The 22,272-nt window shown below is 57.2% G+C and overlaps 1 protein-coding gene across 1 annotated transcript in view; it reads right to left on the reverse strand.

Moving 5' to 3' along the window:
* Positions 1 to 22,272, reverse strand: part of SRRM3 (serine/arginine repetitive matrix 3) — a 34,493-nt gene that overhangs the window by 4,948 nt on the left and 7,273 nt on the right. The window contains 9 exon segments of the mRNA XM_034988598.1: positions 1 to 210; positions 10,352 to 10,529; positions 10,905 to 11,009; positions 11,447 to 11,497; positions 13,399 to 13,434; positions 13,554 to 13,616; positions 14,035 to 14,064; positions 14,542 to 14,622; positions 14,702 to 14,830. The exon segment at positions 1 to 210 is cut by the window's left edge and continues 7 nt beyond it. Of these exon segments, the coding sequence (XP_034844489.1) occupies positions 1 to 210; positions 10,352 to 10,529; positions 10,905 to 11,009; positions 11,447 to 11,497; positions 13,399 to 13,434; positions 13,554 to 13,616; positions 14,035 to 14,064; positions 14,542 to 14,622; positions 14,702 to 14,830 (883 nt within the window).

Consider the following 22,272-nt stretch of genomic DNA (forward strand, 5'->3'; position numbering starts at 1 on the left):
GCGGCGGGGCGCGGACGCAGAGGACCGGGAGCGCCGCCGCCTCCGCCGCCGCCGCCGCCGCCGCCTGGCCGCCCCGCCCGCCGCGCGGCCTCCTCTGCCCTGGGACGACGGCGCCGAGCGCGGGCTCGGGCTCTCCTTGCCCCGCGCGGGCGGCGTGGCTGCGCCGGCCTCCGCCTGGTCGCGGGCCCTGGGCGAGGGCGAGCTGGGCTTCTGACGGGGAGAGAGGCAGAGAGGGCACGGAGGGGGTGGAGAGGGGACGGAGGCACAGAGAGAGACGGGGCGGAAGAGAGGCCCGCAGAGACAGAGAAAACCGAGGAGGTCGAGAGTCCAGAGCAGAGAGAGAGAGAGAGGGAGAGAGAGAGGGAGGGAGGCAGAGCCGGAGGAGACAGAGCAGGGGAAGTTAGAGAAGCAGGAGACGGGCAGAGAGAGGAAAAGAGGAGAGACAGAGAGAGGACAGACCAAGAGAAGGAGCGAGGTCGAGGGTGAGAGAGCGGGCGGGGGGTGGGGTGGGGGGAGAGAAGGAGAGGGGGCTTTCACCGGGCCCAGGCCGGGGGCTGCCAGTCCCGGAGCATCGCACACACGGTTCCCCGCGCCTGCCCTGCCTCTGCCTCTCCTGAGTGTCCACCTTCTGGCCTCAACAGTGCAGCTCATGCAAGGTTCTCGGCATGCAAAACACAAGAGGGACGGAGCGGTGGGGGAAGGGGGGCTGAAACGGAGGGAGCTCCAGGACGGGCACGGGGGCTGGCATTGGCCCCCGATGGGACGGACGATCCCGGCAGAGAGTAGAGAGAGGGCGGGCACCGGGAGGCCGGGCCAGGGCCAGCCCCCCCAGGCCAGGCCCCCCAGCGCGTGGGGGTGGGTGAGGGGATGGAGGGGGCACACGGCACACAGATGGGGTTGGGGGCGGGGCGGGACAACTGAACTCAAAACTGAACCGAAGAAAGGGAGGAAAAACAGAAATAAAAAAACAAAATCCACAAATGTCATTAGATACCAAAATCAAAAACAATGTCTGAACTCCTGGGGAACTGACATTTTTTCTGTTAACATTTTTCTTTCTTTGTTTTCCGGCCCTGCAGAGACCTGTGGAACTGTCAGCAGCACCCGACTGTCTTTCTGTTTCTCTCTTTTCTTTTCCTTTTTTTTTTTTTTTTAAGTTCTGATTTTTTAAGTCCCTCTTGGTTAACGTCCACTTACCAATAAAGTGGCACTTCCTCCTTTAGTAGGTAAGATGTGTAAGAGAAGGGAAAAGTGTGGTAGCGTAAGTTCATCATTAGATTCACAAAAATGCAAGAGAGATAGAGAGAGAGAGAGAAAAACGCAACCACCCCATTCTAGGCCGAGAGGAGGCCACACTGCCTCTGGAGGAAGGACTGGCAGCGCCCGGCTCCTCGGGCCTGAGCAGGCACCTCTTGGGTGACTGCAGGATAGAGATGTCAAATGTGTCTCCAAAAGTGCAGTTAGGACACAAGGGTTGGGATTCAGAAAACCAGAAAGGGAGCCTGGCACCATCAAACGGGCCCTGGCTGGCCACCAGGGGTCTGAGAGCCTGCCACTACCTCACTGAGTGACCCTGGCTAAGTCCCTTCCCCATCCTGGGCCTCAGTTTCCCCATCCACAAAGTGAGAGGGTTGGGCTTTGCTTCCTGATGTCCCTTCCAGAGCAAATATTCCAGGATTCTCTGTGCACCCCTGGCCACCCTCTCCATCCTCCTCCCTTCGCAAAACTGACCCCTCCTCCTGTCCTTGGGTTTCAGTCTGGTAACAGTTGATTGCACTCCTCTGTTTAGAAGTCCATCCCCCACCCCTACCCCACCCCCAATCACCAGCACCAACTTGACTTCGAGCACCCCCAGGGCAGATTATTTTGTTGGATTCAGCTCTGTAACCTCGGTTTTGATCACAGAACTTGGCATCTAGGAGGTCCTCAATGCCTCTTGCTGAGGAAGGAATAAATGCTTTTACAAGGGTGGGGGACCAAACCAGGTTCGTCCTAGAAGAGGGTCAGGGTCAGGGCCAAGCTTTTTTGGCAGGCTTTTTGGATGAGAGAACAAACCAACTACCACCCCTCAGGGCACCTTGCTGCCAAGAGACTGGAAGGAGCATGGTTTCCTTGGCATGGCCCCGGTGCTTCCTGCAAGAGGCAGGGTGGTGCCAAGGCCTTTCTGTGCAAGCCTGGATCCAGCCAGGGTTGGGAGGCAGAGCCCAGAAGTCAGTCTCATTGGTGGAAAGGCCAGTTTGTGATTGGTGGCTGAAGCAGCCAATGAACGCTGGCTGTAGCAGGTGCAGCCCCGGTCCAGAGTCAAATGGACCATGAAGGCCTCCTGGGAGAGCCTGGTGTTTCCCTCTGGGGCAGAGTGGATATCACTGGGTACTGAGATGCCCCCCTGAGCACCCTGACTCTCCTGATCACCCCTCATCCTAGGCTAGGAGACATGGGAACTGGGCTGACTAGCTAAGGCCCCTCTGAGATGGCAGTTTCATTCTCAACAGACCTCACCAGGAGACCCTTGGCTCCCCTGACACATATCCCCTCCACCTCAGCAGGTGGCCCGTGCCTACAGCTCCCAAACCCCCAGGACTAGGTTCTGTCATACAGCATCCCTTTCCCTCCAGAGGAAGCAAATGAGAAAGAAATCTCCAGGATCTTAAAATTTCCAAGTTCTTTCCTATCTCCTGGGTTGTCTTCAAGTGTAAAGTGAACAGATACTAGGTGGGGGAGTGGGAGCCCTGAGAGCCAAGGCATAGTGACCCATACATACCCAGGAAACACTGGACCCAGTCTTTAAGACTTACTACTGTGATGGGGGCAGGTAGCAAGGCAAGCAGGCAGAATATTAAAGTGGGGGTCAGGACCTGGCTGTGAACCCTGGCTCCAACCTAGACTCTGGATCTGTGCCACCTTCTCTGACTCCAGGAGAGAGGCCAGCAGTGGGAGAAGGAGACTGAAGGCCTTGATGTTCCTTCCCATAGACACCGTGGGGGCCCTCTCTACTTCCCACTGTTGGGCTGGGAGTGTGGTGGGAATGTTAGGAACAAAAAGAGTCAGGATTGGGTGGATGCCCACCCCTACCATGTTGCTACCCACAACTGCTGAGGCCCAAGCCTCTGCACCAGGCCCCCTGTGCTTCTCTGGACCCTTCCTGCCTGGTGTGCCTTGAAGTTGAACCCTCTCCCCTCCTCCAAGCCAAATACCATAGCTTCAGATGATACTAACTGGCAAAGTGGAACACCCTGGAATCAGCCCTGATGTGAGTCTGTTGAGACCTCAAGGAAGTGACCTAACTCTTGGGGGCCTCAGTTTCCTCATTGGTAAAGTGGGGATAACTGGGGTCTTTGCTGGGTGGGCCTGAATAGGGGTTGAGAGGTTCTTTTGAGAGCACCAGTGACTGACAGTCCCCTCACGGATGCCCAGGGTCAGAGCGGTGCAGGAACATCTGGGCACCCCCACGTGCCAGGATGGGGGAGGATGGGAGGAAGGCACCACAGGGCAGGGTGGCAGATAGCGCCTTCCCTGGGGGAGGATTCCTAGGGTCAATCTCACACCCTTATCCACCCATTCCTCCCTGGAGAAAGGGTCACCATGATCCTGCCGGAGGGTGAGCCTCATCCTCAGCTTGGCTGGGTCTCATTCTTCCCAAGAATTGAGGGAGATCCAAGTCCAGACACCATGGGATTTCATAGCTAGACAGGACTGTTGTGGCCAGGGACCTCCAAACATCTACTCCAGAAGCCTGCTCTTTATGATTCCTGTCCCCTCTTCCCCTTCCCTGCCTGCCCCCCCCCCCCCCCCCCCAGCCTGGCTAATGCCTATGGGCCCTCAGCTCAAGACCACCTCCTCCAGGAAGCCTCCCCTGACCCTCACCCTGAGTCAGGTGCATCCCTCTATGATCCCATAGACCCCTGTGCCTTCTTTCAGTAGGGACTGTGCCAAGGTGTGTTAGAGCCGGGCCTACGGTAGTGAGCAGAGCTCCCCATCCACGGTTCAGCTTTTCTCTCTAACTGTTCTCAGTCATTTTTGTCAGTCCTCTAGCCTGGCAGGTGGGGGCCTCAAACCCAGGTCGGCCTGCCTCTTGCCAGGCATGGACACCCAGATGGGGCCTGGCACAGAGGCGTGCTCAGCAAATGCCGGCTTAGCGTGTGTGTGAATGAATGAATAAGTGAGTGCACGGGACCTTGCCTGTCTTTGAGCCTGGCTTCCAGAAGCCGCTCTGCTCCTTGGTACCACCTGCTATCTGCTATCTTCTCTTTTGCTTATGTAAGAAATCTTTGAGGGGAAAAGACAATGGAAAAGAGTAGCAAGAGATGGTGCGCTAGCCCAATCCTGGTATTTTTAAGGACAAGAACACTGAGCATCTGGGATGCTTTGCCCTTGCTCCCCCCAGGGCTCAGACAACTACCCCCTAACTCAGCATTGGACGATCCTGTTTATGGGTCCCTGGTCACATCAGGTCCTCCTGGAAGATAGGGCCTCTACTCCTCCCATCAGGCTGGGATGGAGTCTTCCTGTGGGACCAACAGCTATTTCTCCCTCCCTGAACAACTTCCTGCCTGCCTTCCCGACACCACTCACAGATGAGGAATGTTCTGAGTGAGTGAACTCCTCACCACATGCCCCTGGGGTGGAGGGAAGGGGGAGGAGAGGATGGGGAAAGGAGAGGATGGAGAGCCAGGCCTACTCTTTCCAAAGCTGAGGATGGAGGCCCACCGAAGCCTCACAAGGGCTGGGATATCAGACTTCTGTAGCTCCTCCCAGATGGGACAGGAAACAGCTTAAAGAGCAGGGATGGGGAGGCGGGTCCCCCGAGGACCTATTCCTGATGGGTACCCTCAATGTGACTGGATGAGCACTGGGCTGGGAGTTGCAAGTCTCAGGACCTAGGCTTGGTTCTGCTCCAATAACTTGGGGAAACCTAGCCCCTACTGATTGTCCTTTCTGACTCCTTCTCTGCACATTAAGCTCAAATTCAGAAGACGGAAGGATGCTGGCGGGTTGAGGGAGCCCCTGTCTGGGGATGGGTAGTGGTCCAGGCAGGGGGAGGGTGAGCTGAGAGTCCCTTCCATCCCCCAAATTGCCCCACAAAAACTTTGCTAAGTAGGCCCTCTAAGTCCAGCGCCAATTCACTGGCCCCCTGAAGTTCAACTCCCATTACACCCAAAAGATGGGGCTGTGAGGTTCAGCCCTGAGGCCAGCGCCTGCCCCAGAGTCTGTAGCTCCCACCCTAAAGTTCCACCTGCCACCAGGACAGGACCCTTGGGAACCCAGCAGGCCCTAGAGGGTGGGGCAGGACTCTTTCCTCAGGCTTGGCCTCAGCCAGAACTTCTTCCAGGATCTGGAGGCCAAGAGGTCTGGCACAGGTGCCTCCACCACTGATTACTGCCCCAATGGGCCCCAGGGACTGGTAGGGGTGAGGGGTGTGGGGGGCTTAGCAGCTACTCCAGACAACAGAAATCAAATTGGCTCAACCGCAGCATACAGTTCAGGAGGGGAACACAAACTTGGAATGCTAACCACACAGAAATGCATTCGGACAACAAAATGAGAAAGAGAGGGAGTGGAGGGGGCTGGGGGTGGGCAGGGGTCGGAGGGGAGAATGAACAAGAAAAGTTGTCGGGGGTGGGGTGGGGTGGGGTGGGAGGGAGTCAAGAAAACCAAATGACAAACCAGGAAACACAGCTTTGTAGCTCATTTGGAGAAAAATGCAAGGTTACAAATGAGTAGTCACTAAAATAAAGAAAGAAAAGGGAGAAGGGGAGAAAACCAACCAGAGTGAGATCGAGAGAAAGAGAGAGAAAACCACATTCAAACCAAGCAGAGTGGCGGGGCTTATCTGGAGATGGGGAGCGAGCGGGCGCACAGCTGAGCCGGGATACCTACCTTCTCAGTGGTCAGGGACAGGAATGCAATAATAAAAAAGAAAAGAAGGTCTCCGCATTGGGAATGCAGAAGGGGGGGGGGGGAGACAGTGACTCTAAGCTGCGCTCCCCCTCGGGAACCAGAACTGTGCAGGCCGTGTGGCTTTTGGTCTAGTCCCAGGGATGGGAGGGGGCTCCTGCCCAGCCGGTTCTGTTTGCCTCTTTTTTTTTTTTCTTTCTTTCTTTCTTTTTTTTTAAACCCACAGGCTCCAATAAGCCAAGCTTTCCTTAACTCTTTAAACAACAGAAAACCTCCAGAGGACATGCAGGAAGCAGCTGATGGAAGCAGAACCAGAGGATGGGCTAAGGAGAGGGGCTGGCAGCATGGGGACAGAGGCCCATGTTGGGGAGAGAGATGGAGAGAAAGAGACAGAGAGACACAAAGAGAGCCAGCGCGAGAGAGAAACAAAGGCAGAAGGAAACAGACAGACAGGCAGGGAATAGAGAGAGGTGGGCCCAGACTGAAAAAGGAGAGAAAAACTGTTTCAACAACGCAGAGTGGATGGATGGGGTGAAGGGATGGGTGCATTTAAAAGGGAAGGCAACCACAGATTTGGCTGGAGGTCGGATCCTGCCTCAGGCCTGCCACTTTCCCAGGGCTTCTGCATCATTTTAGGAAAACTCATCCCTCCTACCTTCTGGCTTCATCCTGGAAGTAAGGCCAAGATGCCCCTTCCTATTCTGACTGCCTCCCTCCAGCTGTGGTCACTGCTCTTTCCGGGGGCAGGTAGCGGGGAGGCCTGGGATGGGGCAGGTCAGGCAGTGCCATGGGCACCTCTGTTTGGGGTCACCCTAGGCTGCCCATTTTGTGATGACATTTGAGCCAAAGGTGGAGGCCAGAGAGAGCCTATAGGGGCCTTGCTCAGGAACCTTCTCTGCCACCCTCACTGAATAGTGAGTCTTCCCTTTGACACTTGCAATGCCAGGGACAGGTGGAGCCAAGGCAGGGGCCCTACTTCTAAGTCCTTAAACCCTGCACACCTTTTCTAGGACTTGGGCTCAGCATCTTACTTCTCTGTCCCAAATCATGTGCCCCCTTCCCTCTCTGCTTCACTATTTCTGTCCCCATACTGGGAAGGCAAAGGGTTCCCTGAGTCACTGAAGCAGCCCTCATAGAGAGTTGGGCTTGCTGAATGCTGGGCCCACCTATACTCTGGTCTTTGTGTGGGCAGGCCCCAGTGCCAGGGAGTTGAGAGCTGAGAGTGTGTCATCCACATCTGGAGCGGTTCCCCAGGGGAAGGCAGGAGCTGAAACAACCAGCATGCACCTCCTGAATCCTTCTCCCCTTACTCAGGGTTCCCAGAATGTGCTTTCCATTGACCACTCTCTCCACATCTTGGCTGTGGCTGGTGGTCTTGAGGTGAGAGGGCTGGAGTCTCCTTTTGGGTCTCCCTCTAAAAAGCTGTGTGACCTTGAGCTGGTCCACTTGACCTCTCTGAGCTGCAGGGAGCAGTAAATAGCAGAACCCAGAAATCCCTGCAGGGGTTTCTCCCTGGTGTGGTATGGAACAACACAGAGATGTGTTGGGAGCCAGCACCCAGCTGGCCTTAGTCTCAAGAGGAGGATGGACTTATTCTCTTGCTGGGAGTGTCTGGCTTTGAAGCCCTCACCTGAGCTAAACTCTCTCGGGGCTGTGCAGCTCCCTCCTATAGGATCTGAGGCCTGCTACACAGAAGGTGCTCAGCAGCCTATCCCTAGCATGCCCAGCCATCTTATACTAGATGGAACTGGGGAGACACCGGGTGCTCACTGCCCTGGGATGCTCCCCGGGTGACTCGGGACAAATATCTCTTCCTCCCTGGGTCTCCCAGCTTCCCTCCAAGGTTCCTTATAGATAGGGACACAGAAGAACAGTCTGGGCCACTTCTGTTCATTTAAAAACGGAGGCAGTTCCAGCACATGCCCTGGGGTCAAGGAGAGGATTTCTTGCCACTGCAGATTTGGCAGGAGCTGTTGGTGTGAGAGTCACTTTTTAAGAGTTATCTTCCCTTTTAAATTCTGGTTACAAAGGAAAAAAGAATAAGTATATAGAGATATGTATACGATTAATGTTCGCTTGAGATTCAAAACCCATCTCTGCATTAGGAGGAGAGGCTCCCACAGTAACACGCACAAAAGCAAAATTCTAGAACAACATAGAAGATAGGAAAAAAACAAACAGAGAGATAGTTTGCATTTCTGTACATTACCAAAGGAAACAAAAAAAGAAAGAAAATACAAACAAAAACAAAATAATAGGAAAAGTTACATAAACTTCCCCACCCTCTTCCCTTGCCAACTAAACAAGAAATGGAATCACAATATTACCACGGTTCAAATGGGAGGCTAAAAAAACAAGCAAAAACATAGACGGGGTTAAAAATGGTGAGCTTTTCTTTTTTTTTCCGTTTGTTCTCTCTCTTTTTTTTTAAAGGTAGAGTCCAAGAATACCCCCACCCCCCAGTACTTGTCCCCAAAGACATTTTTGGTGAATGGCTAAGTCTACGACACGCCCCCTCCCACCCCCATCTCACCTCCCAGGAGGTGCAGGTGAAAGGCCTGGATGTCCTGAGGTCCCAGATCTCGCAGGGCCCAAGGGCAGGGAGAGGATTTGGGGAGCATGCTTTGTGAAAGGGGTAACAAAGTGCTCTCTCCCCGGAAAATCCCAGGGCAGTGCCAAAATGGAATCCCATTCTGGGAGGGAGTCAAGATTTGGGTGCTGCTGAGGTGGTGTCGTCCCCAAGGCTGGAAGCTTAGGCCACCTTCCTTGATTGCTCTCTCCTGGGGTCTATGTAGACCATGGCCATTCTGTCAGTACAAGCCCAGGGCCCGTGGTGGCCTATTGCTCAGGGAGGAGAGGGTACCAGAAGTGGGATGGAGCCTCCTATTGGCCCTGGCTGCCTTCTGTGCTTTTCCAGGAGGATGGGAAGCTCCCGCGAGAAGGTGTTTGGGGTTCTCGCTCTGTGCCCTTGGTGGTGGGGGGATGGGTACACCCTCTCCTGGGTTTTCCCAGATGGAGCCATTATCTCTGGGGCCTGTGGCACCACTCCCCGTCCTGACTGCGTCCAGCTACCTCTGTGTGTCCTCTCCCACCCCCAAGGCAGATCCTGGGACATGGGTGTGATCCTTCCTATGTGGCCCAACCAGGCCCCTAGGAGCTCAGGAGCCTGACACCCTGTCCAAGTGGGGCAGCCTCGAAACAGGTAATGTCCTTAAATAAAAATTAATCTTGAGACCAAGAACCTTTTGTCAGCTGCCCTTGGCTTTCCTCCCTAAGGTCTTGGGAATAAGGGTGTTTGAGAAAAGAAAGGGAGTGAAGGAAACAGCCAAAAATCAAAATGAAACTGACCAACACGGACATGTTTGCTGCTGAGACCTGAGGTCTGGGGAGGGGCAGCCCCCACCCTCCCTGCTGAGGCATCTGGGGCAGTTTGGGTCTGGTGGGGGGGAACCTGCAGGCCTGCCCACCCCGTGCCCCTGCCAGTACTGCAGCCCCCTCTCCCTGAGGGGGCTCTATCCTGTACTTCAAAGTCAACAGACAAAAGGGGATGTGGGCCTCCCCTGGGGCTCAGGAGAGCCCCCCACCCCCAGCCCAGCCCATCCACCTGGGAAGGGCTGAGAAGCCTGTCTGTTCTACCAGCCCCTACCATCACCACACCTGCTTGTGGGTCTCAAGGACTCTGTGCCTCTCTTGGAGGATGGGTGGGGACAGTTTTTGAGTGGTGTTGGTGTGGAGTCCCTGAGGGAGCAATGGGGACACTGGCAGGCGCTTTAGGAAGGATGGGACATGGGAGCCTGCAGGATTGAGACATCTGTCCACGCGTGGGCAGTCCCGGGGAAAAGGACAGACTCTCCTTGGAGCAGGGACTTTAGAAATGCAGCTCAGTGGCGGCAGCTCGGCAGCTCGGGGACAGAGAAAGGGGAGGGCTCTGAGGGAGGGGGAGTGAGGCAGTGAGGGGGTTGAGGAAGGGAGGGTGCTCAGAGAGGGGGAAAGGGTTTGGTGGGGAGAGGGAGACTCAGGGCCTAAGTAATGCCCAGGGGAGATCCTGTCTCTTGAATCCGGTTCCTGACTGTGACCCCTAGCATCGTCCATGCCCCTCCCACCCCAATGTGCCTGGGGGGAGGGCGGCAGGAGACCCTGGGTTCTCCTCAGCTCTGTTCCCAACGGGCTGAGAGCCGCAGTGGTCAAGTCCCCTCTGGCCGTCCGTTTGCCAAGCTCCAGGGTGGCCCAAGCCTGCAGGCCCCCTCCCCCTGACACTCGGGCCAGGTGGGCGCAACAACCAAGCATTCCAGGTCGCCCCCCCCCCCCAGCCGGGAGGGGGAAGCGGCGCCTATCCCCCGTTGCACACTCATCGCGCCCTACCCGGCGGTGACGCCCCCCCCCGCCCCCGCCCCCATCCCCATCGCGGCGCAGCCCGCACGGCGCGGGAACCCTCTGCAAAGCGAAGCGTACGTACATCTGGCGGGCTGTGCGCCGAGCCGGGGCGGCCCCCGTGCGCTCCGCTCCGCTGTCTGTTGCCGCCGTTCTGCTGGGGCGACCCCCATCCGCTGCCGCCAGACGGGGAAGGCGACCGGCTCCCGCTGGACCGCTGGCTGCCCGTCTTCCGCCCGTCATCTCGGTGCTTGGGGCTCAGCCTTGGAGGGGGAGGGAAGATGGGGGGAGCCGGCGTGGGACGCCCCCTCTGCAAGTGGAACCGCTGCCCCCGCACGAAGAGCAGCCCCCCACCCGCCTCCTCCCTTGCATTCAGAGAGCAAAGCCCTAACCTGCACACTGCCTCGATTTCCAGTTCAAGGTCTGGGGCGTCTCTGGGCAGGGGCCGAAGCTCTTCCTCGCCCACTGCCAAGTGGGTGGGCACATGCTCACTCCTGGTAGACTTCCATCCTCCCCCCCATTGCTGTTCTGTCCACCGTCCTCTTCCCCAGCCCCCTCTCCAGCCCTCGGGAGTGTTCCATCTGCAAGAAAGCCGAGCTGAACCACCTCTGGAGTGCTCCCAGGGGCCCCGGACCTACCTGCTGGGTGATCTGGAATCGCTGTAATGGGAGGAGAGGGAGGGGCTCTGAGAGCTGCCGCTGCTGTGGCGATTGGACCTCCGACCCGGGGACTCTGTGTGTGGCCTGGGAGAGAAGCCAGCCAGTACCTAAGTTCTGTCTGACCTCTCCAAGGAGGACCCCACCCCCCATAGTGTCCTACAGATATAACCTCCCGAATCCAGGTGGGTCATTTGTGGGAATTAGGAAAAGGCGTCCTTTTGTCTAGACAGCTCTGGTCCCCAAGACCTCACTGACCCCTCAGCTGGTGCTCTTGTGAGGAGGGGTGGAGGGATGTGGGGGGAGTGACGAGGGCCGAGCTTGAAAGAACCCTGGACTAGGAGGCAGGAGGCCTGGGTTCCAGTTCCCGCTCTGTCACTGACTCGCAGGGGTTCTTGGCTTCCTCTCTGGGTCTGAATTTTTCCATCTGGGCAGCGGGACGAAATGAACTGTCTCCAAGGGCCCAATTCTGTGATTCTAGAAGGGGGAGGGGGAGGAGCTAGAGAATGATGAAGGGTTCTCACCTCTTCCTCTCTTTGTTCTTCTCTTTTCTTTTGCTCTTGGGGCTTCGAGATCTGCAGAAAGCAGAGGCTAAGGTGACAGCTCAGCCTGAGCCCAGCAGGGGGGCAGGAGGAGGGCTGTGCCTGGGTGTGGATCTGAGATTTGTTCCTGTGTGGGACCTGAGTCCCCACCCCCAGCCAGGCAGACTTGCTCATCCCACCCCACTGCTTTGGTTCCTTTCACTCAGCCAAGCCTCCTTCCTTCCTTCTCCTGTAGGCCCTGGCCCACGACCACTGCCTGTCTGAGCCCCAGTAGCTGCTTCTCCTGGGGGTGCCATAAGTGATGTGTCCACCACCCCAGAAAAAAGGCTGACTTGTCCTTTCCTTCTGGAATCGGTCTCAGGACAGGCCCTTCTATAAGTCATCATGCTGGAGTGGCCCCTCCACACCTTGTTTGTGTCCCCTGGGTCCCAGGTCCCCTCAGATGGGGCTCTCTAGGGCAGAGCCCAGGCTTTCCTGCCTCTTTGCCCCCTCAGACTGTGGCTCAGCTCTGGGCCAGCTCCCCAAGGGTTTAGGAAAGAAATACTCTCCCTTGGGCATGATCTCCCTGACATTTGGGTCTTTTGGATTCTCATCGAGGGTTGCCCCTAAAGCTTCCCATCCCACACAATCCTGCCCCATACTGTCCCATCCCATCCAGCTCTGTGGGGCAGGCTCCAGAGTCCTTCTCCTTCTATCTTTGACAAAGGGATTGAAAATCTTCCTAGTAGGTGTCTAAGGTCTCACTCCACCCCTGGTCCCTGTAAGCCCCTCAGCCCCACCCTCCCCGATGCCACCAGATTCCAGCTTGATCCTTCTAGCCCTGAACAGATGCCTTCTTCTGACCAAATATCCAGGTGATGCTAAGAAACAACAGGATGTGTTTTTCACAGGAGCAGGGTGGGTGGGGGCAGGACCAGGAGGCCAAAGATTTCATTTCTAGGACTCATGTTGCTTGCTTTGGGCCTCAGTCTCCCCATCTGGAGCTGGTCTAGCCCTAGGTCACCTTTAGGTCCTTCCCAGGACCAATGGGAGCTGGCCGGAGGATCGGTGCAGACCTATGGTGACCACTAGGGGGCAGTAGGGGCCCACACTGGCCGCTAAGAAGAGGGGAGGAGAGGAAGGGAAAGAAGGGGGGATGGGAAACTGGGGAAATTGGAGGGTCAGGATTAGGTGTTTATTTATGCTCCTACCCCACCTGACAAGTGGCCATGGGCAAAGTCCCACTGCAGGAATGAGACTGGGGACCCTGACCCTCTTCAGGGCCACTGGGAGGGGCTCTGTCTCCCATGCCAGCCCTGGGGATGTGACTGCCCTACATCTTCCTTTCCTCCTCGCTGAGTTTTCTACTTTCCCCACCCCAGCCTCTGCCAGGGCTCTTGACTCTCATCTCCTCCTCCCCCCTCCCCCAGTCCATCCTGAACAAGTCTCTGTCCTGCTCAGAGCCCCATGCTGGCGCCCAGCCCTGTCTGGTTGGAGGCTACCTCCTTGACCTGACAGTCAGGTCTTTGGGGGGCTGGCACCTGTCCCCCAGACACCATGGCTAACCACAGCCTGCCTACCGGTCTCCTACCTACTGAGCTTTCCTTCTGTATGGATGCCCTTTCCCTGCAAATTTGGGGTCCTGATGCTTCTTCCTTCCTGACGCCTCTATGGACACACCCCTTGGATAATGGACCCATTGTGTTGTCTGGAAATTCTTAGGGTCCCCAGGTCAAGGCTGACTCATGGGACCAGCAAGTGTTGCAAACACTTGGTCTCCATCCTCCTCTCCCGCCCTCCTTCCCCTGCTTGGCTCTGGGAAGGAGTCCCAGGAGCGGGGAGGATGGAGCAGGGAAAGACCCTCACCACCCTCCTCCCATCATTGCTTCCCTTGGGTCTTGGCCCTGCAGGGTGGCACTAGCCTCTGTCCACATCCTCAGCAGGGCATCACTCACCTGTGTCGTCTCTTCCTCCGGGACCCAGAATCAGACCTGGAGGGCCACAAAAGAGTTCTCTTGAGTTTGTCTGGGGTGGCCTGGGGACACAAATCTGCACAGCCACAGTCCTGGGCCAACAGAGGTGAGAGGACACCCCAGGGGAGAGAAGGTACCTGTCTCTGCGGTGCTTCTTCACACTCTTCTTCTTCTTGCGCTGCGGTGAGGAGCTCCCACAGCTGCGGACACAGGGGGGTGGGGGCTCTGGTGAACCGCTGCCCGAGAGGGGCAGGGCAGGGGCAGCTGGACATGGCTGGGAAGTCTGGGCACCTGGGGCATCTAGCTGAAGCCAGCTGCCCGTTGCACAAAGTGAACTGGGGCCCCGAGAGTCAGCAAGGTCCCTAAGAGTGGGTGACAGAGCCGCCCGTGTTGTCTCCTAGCCACCCTTCAGCCTCCTTGGCATCATAAGTGAGGGCTGATTCACACCCAAATGTCAGAGGCTCCAGTGGTGGCATTCCTGGCCTCCACGGGGAAAACCAGCACTCTGGCAGTTTCCAGGGTCCAGACTCTGGTGTGGCTGGCCGCCTGCCTCTGAGGGATGGCCTTGGAGTCTCGCCCACCCAGACATCCCCACCCCGGCCCGCCTTTATCACTGACCTGCACTCGGAGTCCAGTCTCCTCTTTTTGCTGAGGGGCCAGGGAGAGAAAAGGACAGACAGACAGTTGGGGCTCCAGACGTTTGCCAGGTTCTCATTAAGGACAGGAGAGGGGGACATACAGATGGGGAACTGCAGAGGTGACCCAGCTAAATCCTTCCTCCCCAGGCCACTCACACTTGGTGTAGTGAGTGACTGGAGGGCTGCTGGGGAGGGAGGAAGGGGGACCTCCAGCAGATGGACTGTCACCCAGGGGTCAGTATGTCCAGTTCTGGGGTTGGGTGAGTGCCAATGAGGGGACTCAGTGAGTGGAGGGGCCCGGCCAGTGAGGGGCCAGTGGAGGGCGGGGGGGGGGGGGGGGGGGGGGGGGGGGGGGGGGGGGCTCAGCGAGGGGCGGGGCTCCCAAATGCAGCCTCTGGTCTCTTGCCCGCAGAGGGGTGGGCACCCAGGCATCGCCGCCCCTCCCGCCCCTCCCGCCCCCTCCGGACTGGCGGTGAGGCGCTCTCACCGGCTTCTCCGGTGGCCGCCTTTCTTTTTCTTCTTCTTCTTGGGAGGGGGCGACGCTGAGCTGCTGGACCAGTGCTTGGTCCTGGGGGAGAAGGGGAGGAGGGGTGAAGGAGGAGGGGCGGCCGTGGCCCCCCCCGCCCCCTGCCGCGGCGGGCGCTGACCTGTACCCCCGGTGCCCGCGGTAGCAGGCGGCCGGGCAGTCGCAGTCCACCGGGCCGTCGTCCTCGTCCAAGGGCGCGTACTCCAGGCCCGGCTCCGCGCCCTCGAGCAGCCGCGGGGTCTCCGCCACGCTGCCGGCGACAGGGACGCTCACCACCCGCGCCCCGGGGCCGCGCCTTCCGCCTGCCCCTTTCTCCGCGCAGCGCCCCGAGGCCTGGTTCCCCGCAAGGTCGGCGGGGTGCGGCCCCGAGGGTCAGGCGGGGATCTGGGTGACCTGATGGGCTGCCTCCAGGGCAGCCCCCCCCCCCCCCCCCCCCCCCGCTTCAGCGGTGCCCTCCCGCCTCCCTTGGTCCTCACCCCTTCTACGGTCTCACCTCTCAGTGAGCCGCCTCCTCCTTGGTGAGGCCCTCCCCTCACCGAGGCCCTCGGTTCCATTCACGGTGTTCCTCTCCTCTCTCCCGCCCCGCTTTCCCTCATAGAGCCCCTTTCACCGACCCTGTCCCTGAGCCCCACTGTCCGTCCCACCCCTAGCCCCCTGCCCCTCGCTCAGCCCACTCCTCCTCCGCAGTCCCCCTTCCCTCGTGAGCTCCCAGAGAGCCCCTTCCCATCTCCTAGCTCCCCCTCTCTGGTGTCAGTCTTTTCCTAACTCGGGCTCGCTGGCCTAGTCCCCTCCCCCCCTCCCCCCCGCCCCCCGCCGGGCTTCTCCCTCCCTCCACCCCCAACACCCCTTCCCCCAGCCCCCCGGCTGCCGCTCTGAAATATTCATGGCCTGTCCTCCCGAGGCCTGGCTGCTCTTCTCCCGCTGCCGGGCTGTCATCAATCACTGCCCGGTGGCAGCGCCGTGGGCCCCAGCCCTGCACAGCCGCCCAGGCTCCCCATCCATCTTGCCGAGCCCTCCGCTGCACTCTGCCGGGGCGCCGCGGCCAGCTCGGGAGCCCCCAGCCATCTTCTGCCACACATGTTTGATCCCTGCGGGCACTTGGTGGAGGGAGGCTTGCCTCCTAAAGGCAGCTGGGTTTCGGGCAAGAGCATGAGCTTCCAAGCGACAGAGGAGCCCTCATCTCGCGCTGGCCCTGAGTCCCTGCGTGACTTGGTACCTGTCGTGCCCGTGCCTGAGCCTCTTCTCCAGGATGAGTGTGATGACTACGTGATGGGGCTCCTGGGAGAATTCGCTGGGGTAACCGTACCGCGCAGCTCCTTTTTTAATTGAGCGAGCCCAGAAGTGAGCCTCCAAAGACCAAGCTCCAGGGCAATGGCTTCAAGGTGGGGGCCTCCCCACCTCCCATTCTTCGGTTCATGCAGGTTCCGACAGTGCCCCTCCCAGAGGGAGCCTCATCCCTGGTTCGGCACCACTACCCTCACTCCTGGGTGCCCTTCACCAGGCTCACTCATTCCCTGCCCAGAGCATTAAGGATATGGCAGGAGCTCTGGATTCACACAGACAGGTCTCAAGCCAGGCATGACCGTGCTCACGGAGTCTCCAGCTCCTTATATCTCCACAAGCAGGAAAAGAATATCCCAGCTGAGGAGAGGATTAAGTAAGATTCTGTCTGTGAAGCTCCTGACAGGAGCAACAGGCCTGGCCCACGACAGTTGTCCCGCACATGGTCGCCACTGTTAGACGGAGGGAACCCTGTTAGACACTAAGGCACCGACGCCTTCTCTTCCAGGGTTGTGACACGTGAAAGAAAGAACAGAATTTTCAGGGGCACATCTCCAGGAGAGCACCCACAAATCTGCTCTTTGAAGGACTGATGTTGTACTAAAAAAAAAGAATGGGGGGGCGCCTGGGTGGCTCAGTTGATTAAGTGTCTGACTCTTGATTTCGGCTCAGGTCATGATCTCAGGGTGGTGAGAGGGAGCCCCGTGTCAGGCTCTGTGCTGGGTGTGGAGCCTGCTCGAGATTCTCTCTCTCTCCCTCTCCATCTGTCCCTTCCCTGGCTCTCTCTCTCGCTAAACAAACAAACAAACAACAACCAAAAAACCTCCCCCGAAAAAGAATGTAACCCAAATCTGACAGGGAAGCAATACCCCTTGGGGCCTATATCAAGAATGCCATTTGATTCCTAAACACACACCTGGTCTGGGCAACCCTGAGGTCACACAGGTAGTATGGGAGATTTTTCTGGGATGGTGGAGGAGGGGTTCATGTCATCCTTCCTATCCCCACAGAGCCAAACATCCCCACAGCCCTCCATTCAAACCTCTCTTCCCCACATTCCTCTTCCTGAAGCCAGCGGCCTCCTCCTTTCTGTTTCTGAAATCTCCAGCTCCTCAGCCTGTCCAGCCCCCCACCATCCCCAGCCCTGTCACCCCCACACAGCCCTCAGCCACACAAATGCCGGACACATAAAACACAGTCTTTAGCAAAACTTAAGGGCCCCTCAAACATTGTGTGGGTGAGCTGATGGCTGGAGGGAGCCTCTGTTTATCTTGACACAAATGTGATGAAGGTTATTTACAAAATAGAATAGCTCAGTTTGGACACTGCCCTCTGCAGGAATCCTTTTTTGCCTGTAACATCTGAACTCCTTCCCGTGCTGTGCCCTCCTGGTCTGCTGGCCACACCCCTACAGACATCTTTCTTCCTCTGGCCCAGGGATAGAGCTTCTGCAACCTCCTTCCCGGGGGTCCTCTCATGTGGTCTTTCTCACTCTCTGGTCCCTTCTGAGAGGTTTACTTGGGATCTTGTCTGCTAGGAGCATTGAAAGACAAGCATAGAGCATGAGTAGTAGGCTCAGGGAGAGGCACAAGTTCTCAGAACTTTCTGGTAAGACTTGCCTTGCATGTTCCAGGGCTATAAATGGGCCTAGGCTGCGGCCTCTCTTGCTGAGTTTGTACAGCTGGTATCAGGATATCTGTTTTGTAGGATCTCCCAGCCTAGAAACCTGGGTTCTCCTAGCCTGCCTTTCCTAGATGATAATATCACTAACAATAATGTTCTCTAACGTTTCCATGAGCTCCTCATGGTTCACAAATCCCAATCCGAACCACTACCTGATTGAGAGAAATCGCACCCCCCATTTACAGATGAATAAACTGAGGCCCAGAGAATGAAAGGAACATCCCCTCTGAGTAGAGAATGTAAGTTCACTTAGGCAGTTGGCTTTGAGAATTCATGGTCAAACAGACAGGCCTTTACTTTCCTGGCTGGCTTCCGCTGCAGATGTTAGCTCAGCCATGGCCTCTCTGCTTTATAGACACATTTGTAGGTATATGCACCAAGTTCCAGATTTGTTCAGCACTTCCTGCTCTTAAATTCGTGTTTGTCAGCTAGTCGACACCTCCCCATGTCTGTGGACTAGGCAGGGGAGGCATTACTCCCCTGTGACGGAACAGTCCAAGCCCCACAGAGCTGGCCAGAGCCAGCCACGCACTCGGGGTCTACTGCAGAGGGACGGACCACGGATGGAGGTTCCGCACCGCACAGGACACCTGTTGGGACTGGCTGCCCTGGGCAAGGCTCTGACCTGGGTAAAGACTGCCGCTCACACGCTCTTCTCATGCCAGTTTCTCTAATGAACTGGCTCTGTTTGCCACTAGCCGGGAGCATAATGGCCAACTGACAGATGAATGAGGCCAGGCAGAGGAGGGGAGGATTCCAGGCAAAGGGTCTGCCCTCTCTGCTCATTCACGCAGCCAGCGCCAGGCCTGCCTGGGGCCTGGGCAGGGGGGAAGTGGGGGAGGGGGCCCCCACGGTGACAGGAACAGGGATGAGTCAGGCCTGGGGCCTCTCCTCTGGTTCCTCACAGTGCCCTGGGGCGTATTGTGATAATTACTAACGCAGGTGTCAGGTACTATTCTAAGCAGGAATCCTTTTTTTAAAGCACTTGATGTGTGTTTATCTCATTTAGTCATTTAATGCACAGAACAAGTCAGTGACATGGGTACCATCACTAATATTCTCATCTTATAGATAAAATAATGAGGCCCAGAGAAGTGGCTCGATGCATAAAATTAGATGCACAGAAAAAAACAACACTAGAATTTGCTCACTGTGTGAGGGAGTAGCTTATGAATATTGTTTTCCATAAACCCTCTCTCTCCCAAGCATTTTGTGATGTTACATAACTATGAAAGCAATTATTTCTTAAAGGTTGTCTATCAGAGTGAGGGACGAAAAAATAAAAAAGAACTGATAGCAACCACAAGAAGTAAGAAAGCATCGTGTGGATTCCAAGGAGGAGAAGATTTCGCTTTTATCCCGAGAATATTGGGAAAGTGGTTTTTAGAGGCAGCCCTGAACGATGGGGCGAACTTGAACCAGGTGCAGAAGGGCCTAGCATGAGCAAAGGCATGAAGGGAGAGCGTGCAGGACGGAGCTGGGGTCTGCCAGCAGGTCGGGCTGGCTGCTGCGTGAGGCTGGGAGTGGGGCACCAGGCTGGGCTGAGGGTGGGGAGAGCCTCCCAGCGCCAGGCCAGCGAGTGCAGCTTGGCTGCATGGGAGCTGGGGAGCCACAGAGGGTTTCCAAGGAGAAACAGGCTCCCCACATCGATCAGTTTCCAAGGACAAAGGCGTGTCCTCTCTCAATGTCTCTGGGACGTTCTCTCTCTCGCCTTGCTTCCCAGTTAGAGTGCCAGCCGCCCCACTAATCTCCCTGCCGTGTCACCCTTCTTATTCCTCTTCCCAAGAGGGAAGTCCCCAAATACCTGTCTGACCACATCATGCCTCCCGGAAACCTTCCACTGGCTCCCATCATCTACGGAATAGATGTCCTGTATCCAGTGTGGAGAGTAGACCGAAGGGGGTCTGTCTCAAGAGGCTGTCACTCCAGACCAGTCAATTAACTTAAGGAAAAAAGATGATCTCTGGGGACAAAAAGCTCTGGGAATGACCCTGCCCCCTCGAGACTCTTTTCTTGAGTGGGAGGTGCCATGGGCTCTTACAGTCCATAGTGGGTTAAAATCAGACGTCCCTCCTCACTTCCTCCCCTTGTGGGGACCCTTCTACTGGCTCTGGCTTTGCCACCTCACTCTAAGAGGGCATCGGATTTCTCCATGTCTCAAAATGCCGGTGTATGAGGGGCTGGGGTCTCAGGGGCAGGAAGCCAGATGCATAAGCACAGGGACTGCTGGGTGGTCCACTGTACAAATAAAGAAGCGAAGGCCCAGAGAAATCAAGGACCTGCCCACGTCACACAGCTGGGGTGTGGCGGAGCTGGGATCCAGGGCCCAGGTGGTGCACACTGAGCTTAGAGGTTGGGGCAGGTGAGGTAGCTGACGCCAGAGCCCACACTCTCCTTCCACTACCCCAGACTCTGAGCTAGGAAGTGAAGACAGGCTCAGATGCCCAGTCCGCAGGACAGCTCCCTGTCACCTCTCTGCCTTGGGCCTTGGGTTCAGCACCAAAACAGCTAGCTCCTCCCAGCCTGTGAGGATTCCAGGCGGCCATCAGCCTCCTTGGCTTGCTGTGGTCACCGGAGTGCTATTTTCACACCGTTTGGGCTGCCTGAGCTAGGAGAAGCCCCTGACCCTGTCCCTTTTCCCATACAGAGGAGGAGACAGACTTCGGGGAAAATCGGGCAAGCTGCACTGTTCTAGGCACCAGGGAGATAGCAGTAAACAAAACCAATAAAGATGGGCGCCTGGGTGGCTCAGTCGTTAAGCGTCTGCCTTCGGCTCAGGTCATGATCCCAGGGTCCTGGGATCGAGTCCCGCATCGGGCTCCCTGCTCAGCAAGAAGCCTGCTTCTCCCTCTCCCATTCCCCCTGCTTGTGTTCCTGCTCTCACTATTTCTCTCTCTGTCAAATAAATAAATAAAATCTTAAAAAAAAAACAAAACCAATAAAGATCGTGTCTTCGATGTCTTCCAACATGAGAGTGGGATCCCAGGACCCGTGGTCGAGGCTATATTCTCCTCTGCCTCTAGAGCAGGAGTCCTCCCTGACCCCCGAGTCTTCCAGACACTGCCCCTTCCAAGGGACCCTTCCTGACTGACCACACCCGCCCTCCACTGAACACACACAGGCCCGAGGGCTAAGGGGTTCAAGGGGCTACCCTGTTGTCTCTTCTGGTCAGGAGTTGCTGGTAATTCCTGGCTTCAGGTTGCAGAGGGCGGGGACCCCACCTTCCCCGCTTCTCCTCCCCACTCCTAGCACCGGCACAGGGGGAGGCGTGCAGCACAGACCCTCAAGGACATGTCTTCTGATGATGGACACAGTGGCAGATTTCCCAGCGCGTCCCCGGTTCTTAAATGCATCATTCCTTCATCCGAGGGAAGATCAGATCAAGACGACTGAAGAAGACTGGAGAGTCACTCGCTCAGAGGAGGCGGTCCCAGCTGGCTCACAGATGAGATTCCCCCCAGGGAGTGGAGGGAAGGGTCCCACATTTGGGAGGAGGGCGGGAGCAGGAGAGACAGAGAGAGCCACCGGAGGGGCAGGGGCGACACGGAACCGCACCCTGGAAGCCAGGGGAAGAGGAGGCTTCCAGATGGGGAAGCACCTGCCAGAGAGAGAGGCCAGGCCTGCAGAGAGGCACAGCGCCACGAGGAGTAGGACTCTGGAGGCCACAGGGCAAGCAGGTCACGGGAGTTAGGGCAGAAACCCACCATGGCTCCCGTGGCCTAGGGAAGTAGAGGTCAAGTGTGCCACAAACTCCACGGAAATTCGGTTGAGAAAGGAGAGAAAAACGTAGGGTGGTGACCAGAGGAGGAAGCGGAGTTGAGGAAGGATGGGACTTCCATTAAAAGGAAGGAGCCCGGAAGAGGGAAGAAGGGCAGGCTTCTTGCTGGAAGGGCCAGGGAAGATGGCCGGAGAGTCCACACAGGACTCTTGCCCTCACACTGTGTGGAAGAGCGTGACTTTCCAGAAAAGGCCTGGGGTGATTTGAGGGGGCACAGGTCAGAAAGCCAGGACCTCTTGGTTTCGGGGAGGATCTGGTTGTCAGGAGCTCTGGGAAGGGGAGAGAGGCGTTGGCCCTGCTCTTGGGTGAGTAGGGCTGGATGGGCACCACCGAAGGGAGGGCGCAGGAGTGGCTGGGGGTGCTGTGAGTTCTGGGTGGCTGGAGAGAGGGAGGTGGTGGTAGCATCACCTCATCACCTCTGAGCCTGGCTCCCCCAGATCACCCATGAGCCCCCCACAAGCCTGGGGCTGCTCTGACCATGTTTGCTCCTGCCCAACCCCGAACCGGAGAGGTGAGGTTTAGGTGAGGTCAGGCAGGACTCCCCCACCCCTGGAGCCCTCAGTGGTCCAGAAGGAAGAAGAAAGGGCTTCCCCGCTGCCCATCCAGGTCCGTCTACTCCCGAAGGGCCATTTGTCCTTACGACAACAGCAATGGGAAAATCTCTCAGAAGGTGTTGCTGTCCTTTTGATTTGTGTGAGATAAGGTGACAGGGGTTTAGGGCCTCAGCAAGATGCCTGCTCCCCAAGTTAGTCCCACCGTGGAGGAAATGCCAGGAGCATTTACCCTGGCTGCTCACCCGGCCTCGGTCCCACTTAGAGCCAGGACTGGGTGGGGGCTCCGAGGCTGAGCAAGGGGAAGGTCCATGAGTGGATTCCATGATGCTCCTTCGTGCGCACTGCCTGCAGGGCATGGGGCTCGGTCAGCCCTCCCCCCACCCCTACCCCTGGGCC

This window comes from Mirounga leonina, unplaced genomic scaffold, assembly GCF_011800145.1.
Source record: "Mirounga leonina isolate KUSES-001 unplaced genomic scaffold, KU_Mleo_1.0 Mir_454, whole genome shotgun sequence".
NCBI lineage: Eukaryota > Metazoa > Chordata > Mammalia > Carnivora > Phocidae > Mirounga > Mirounga leonina.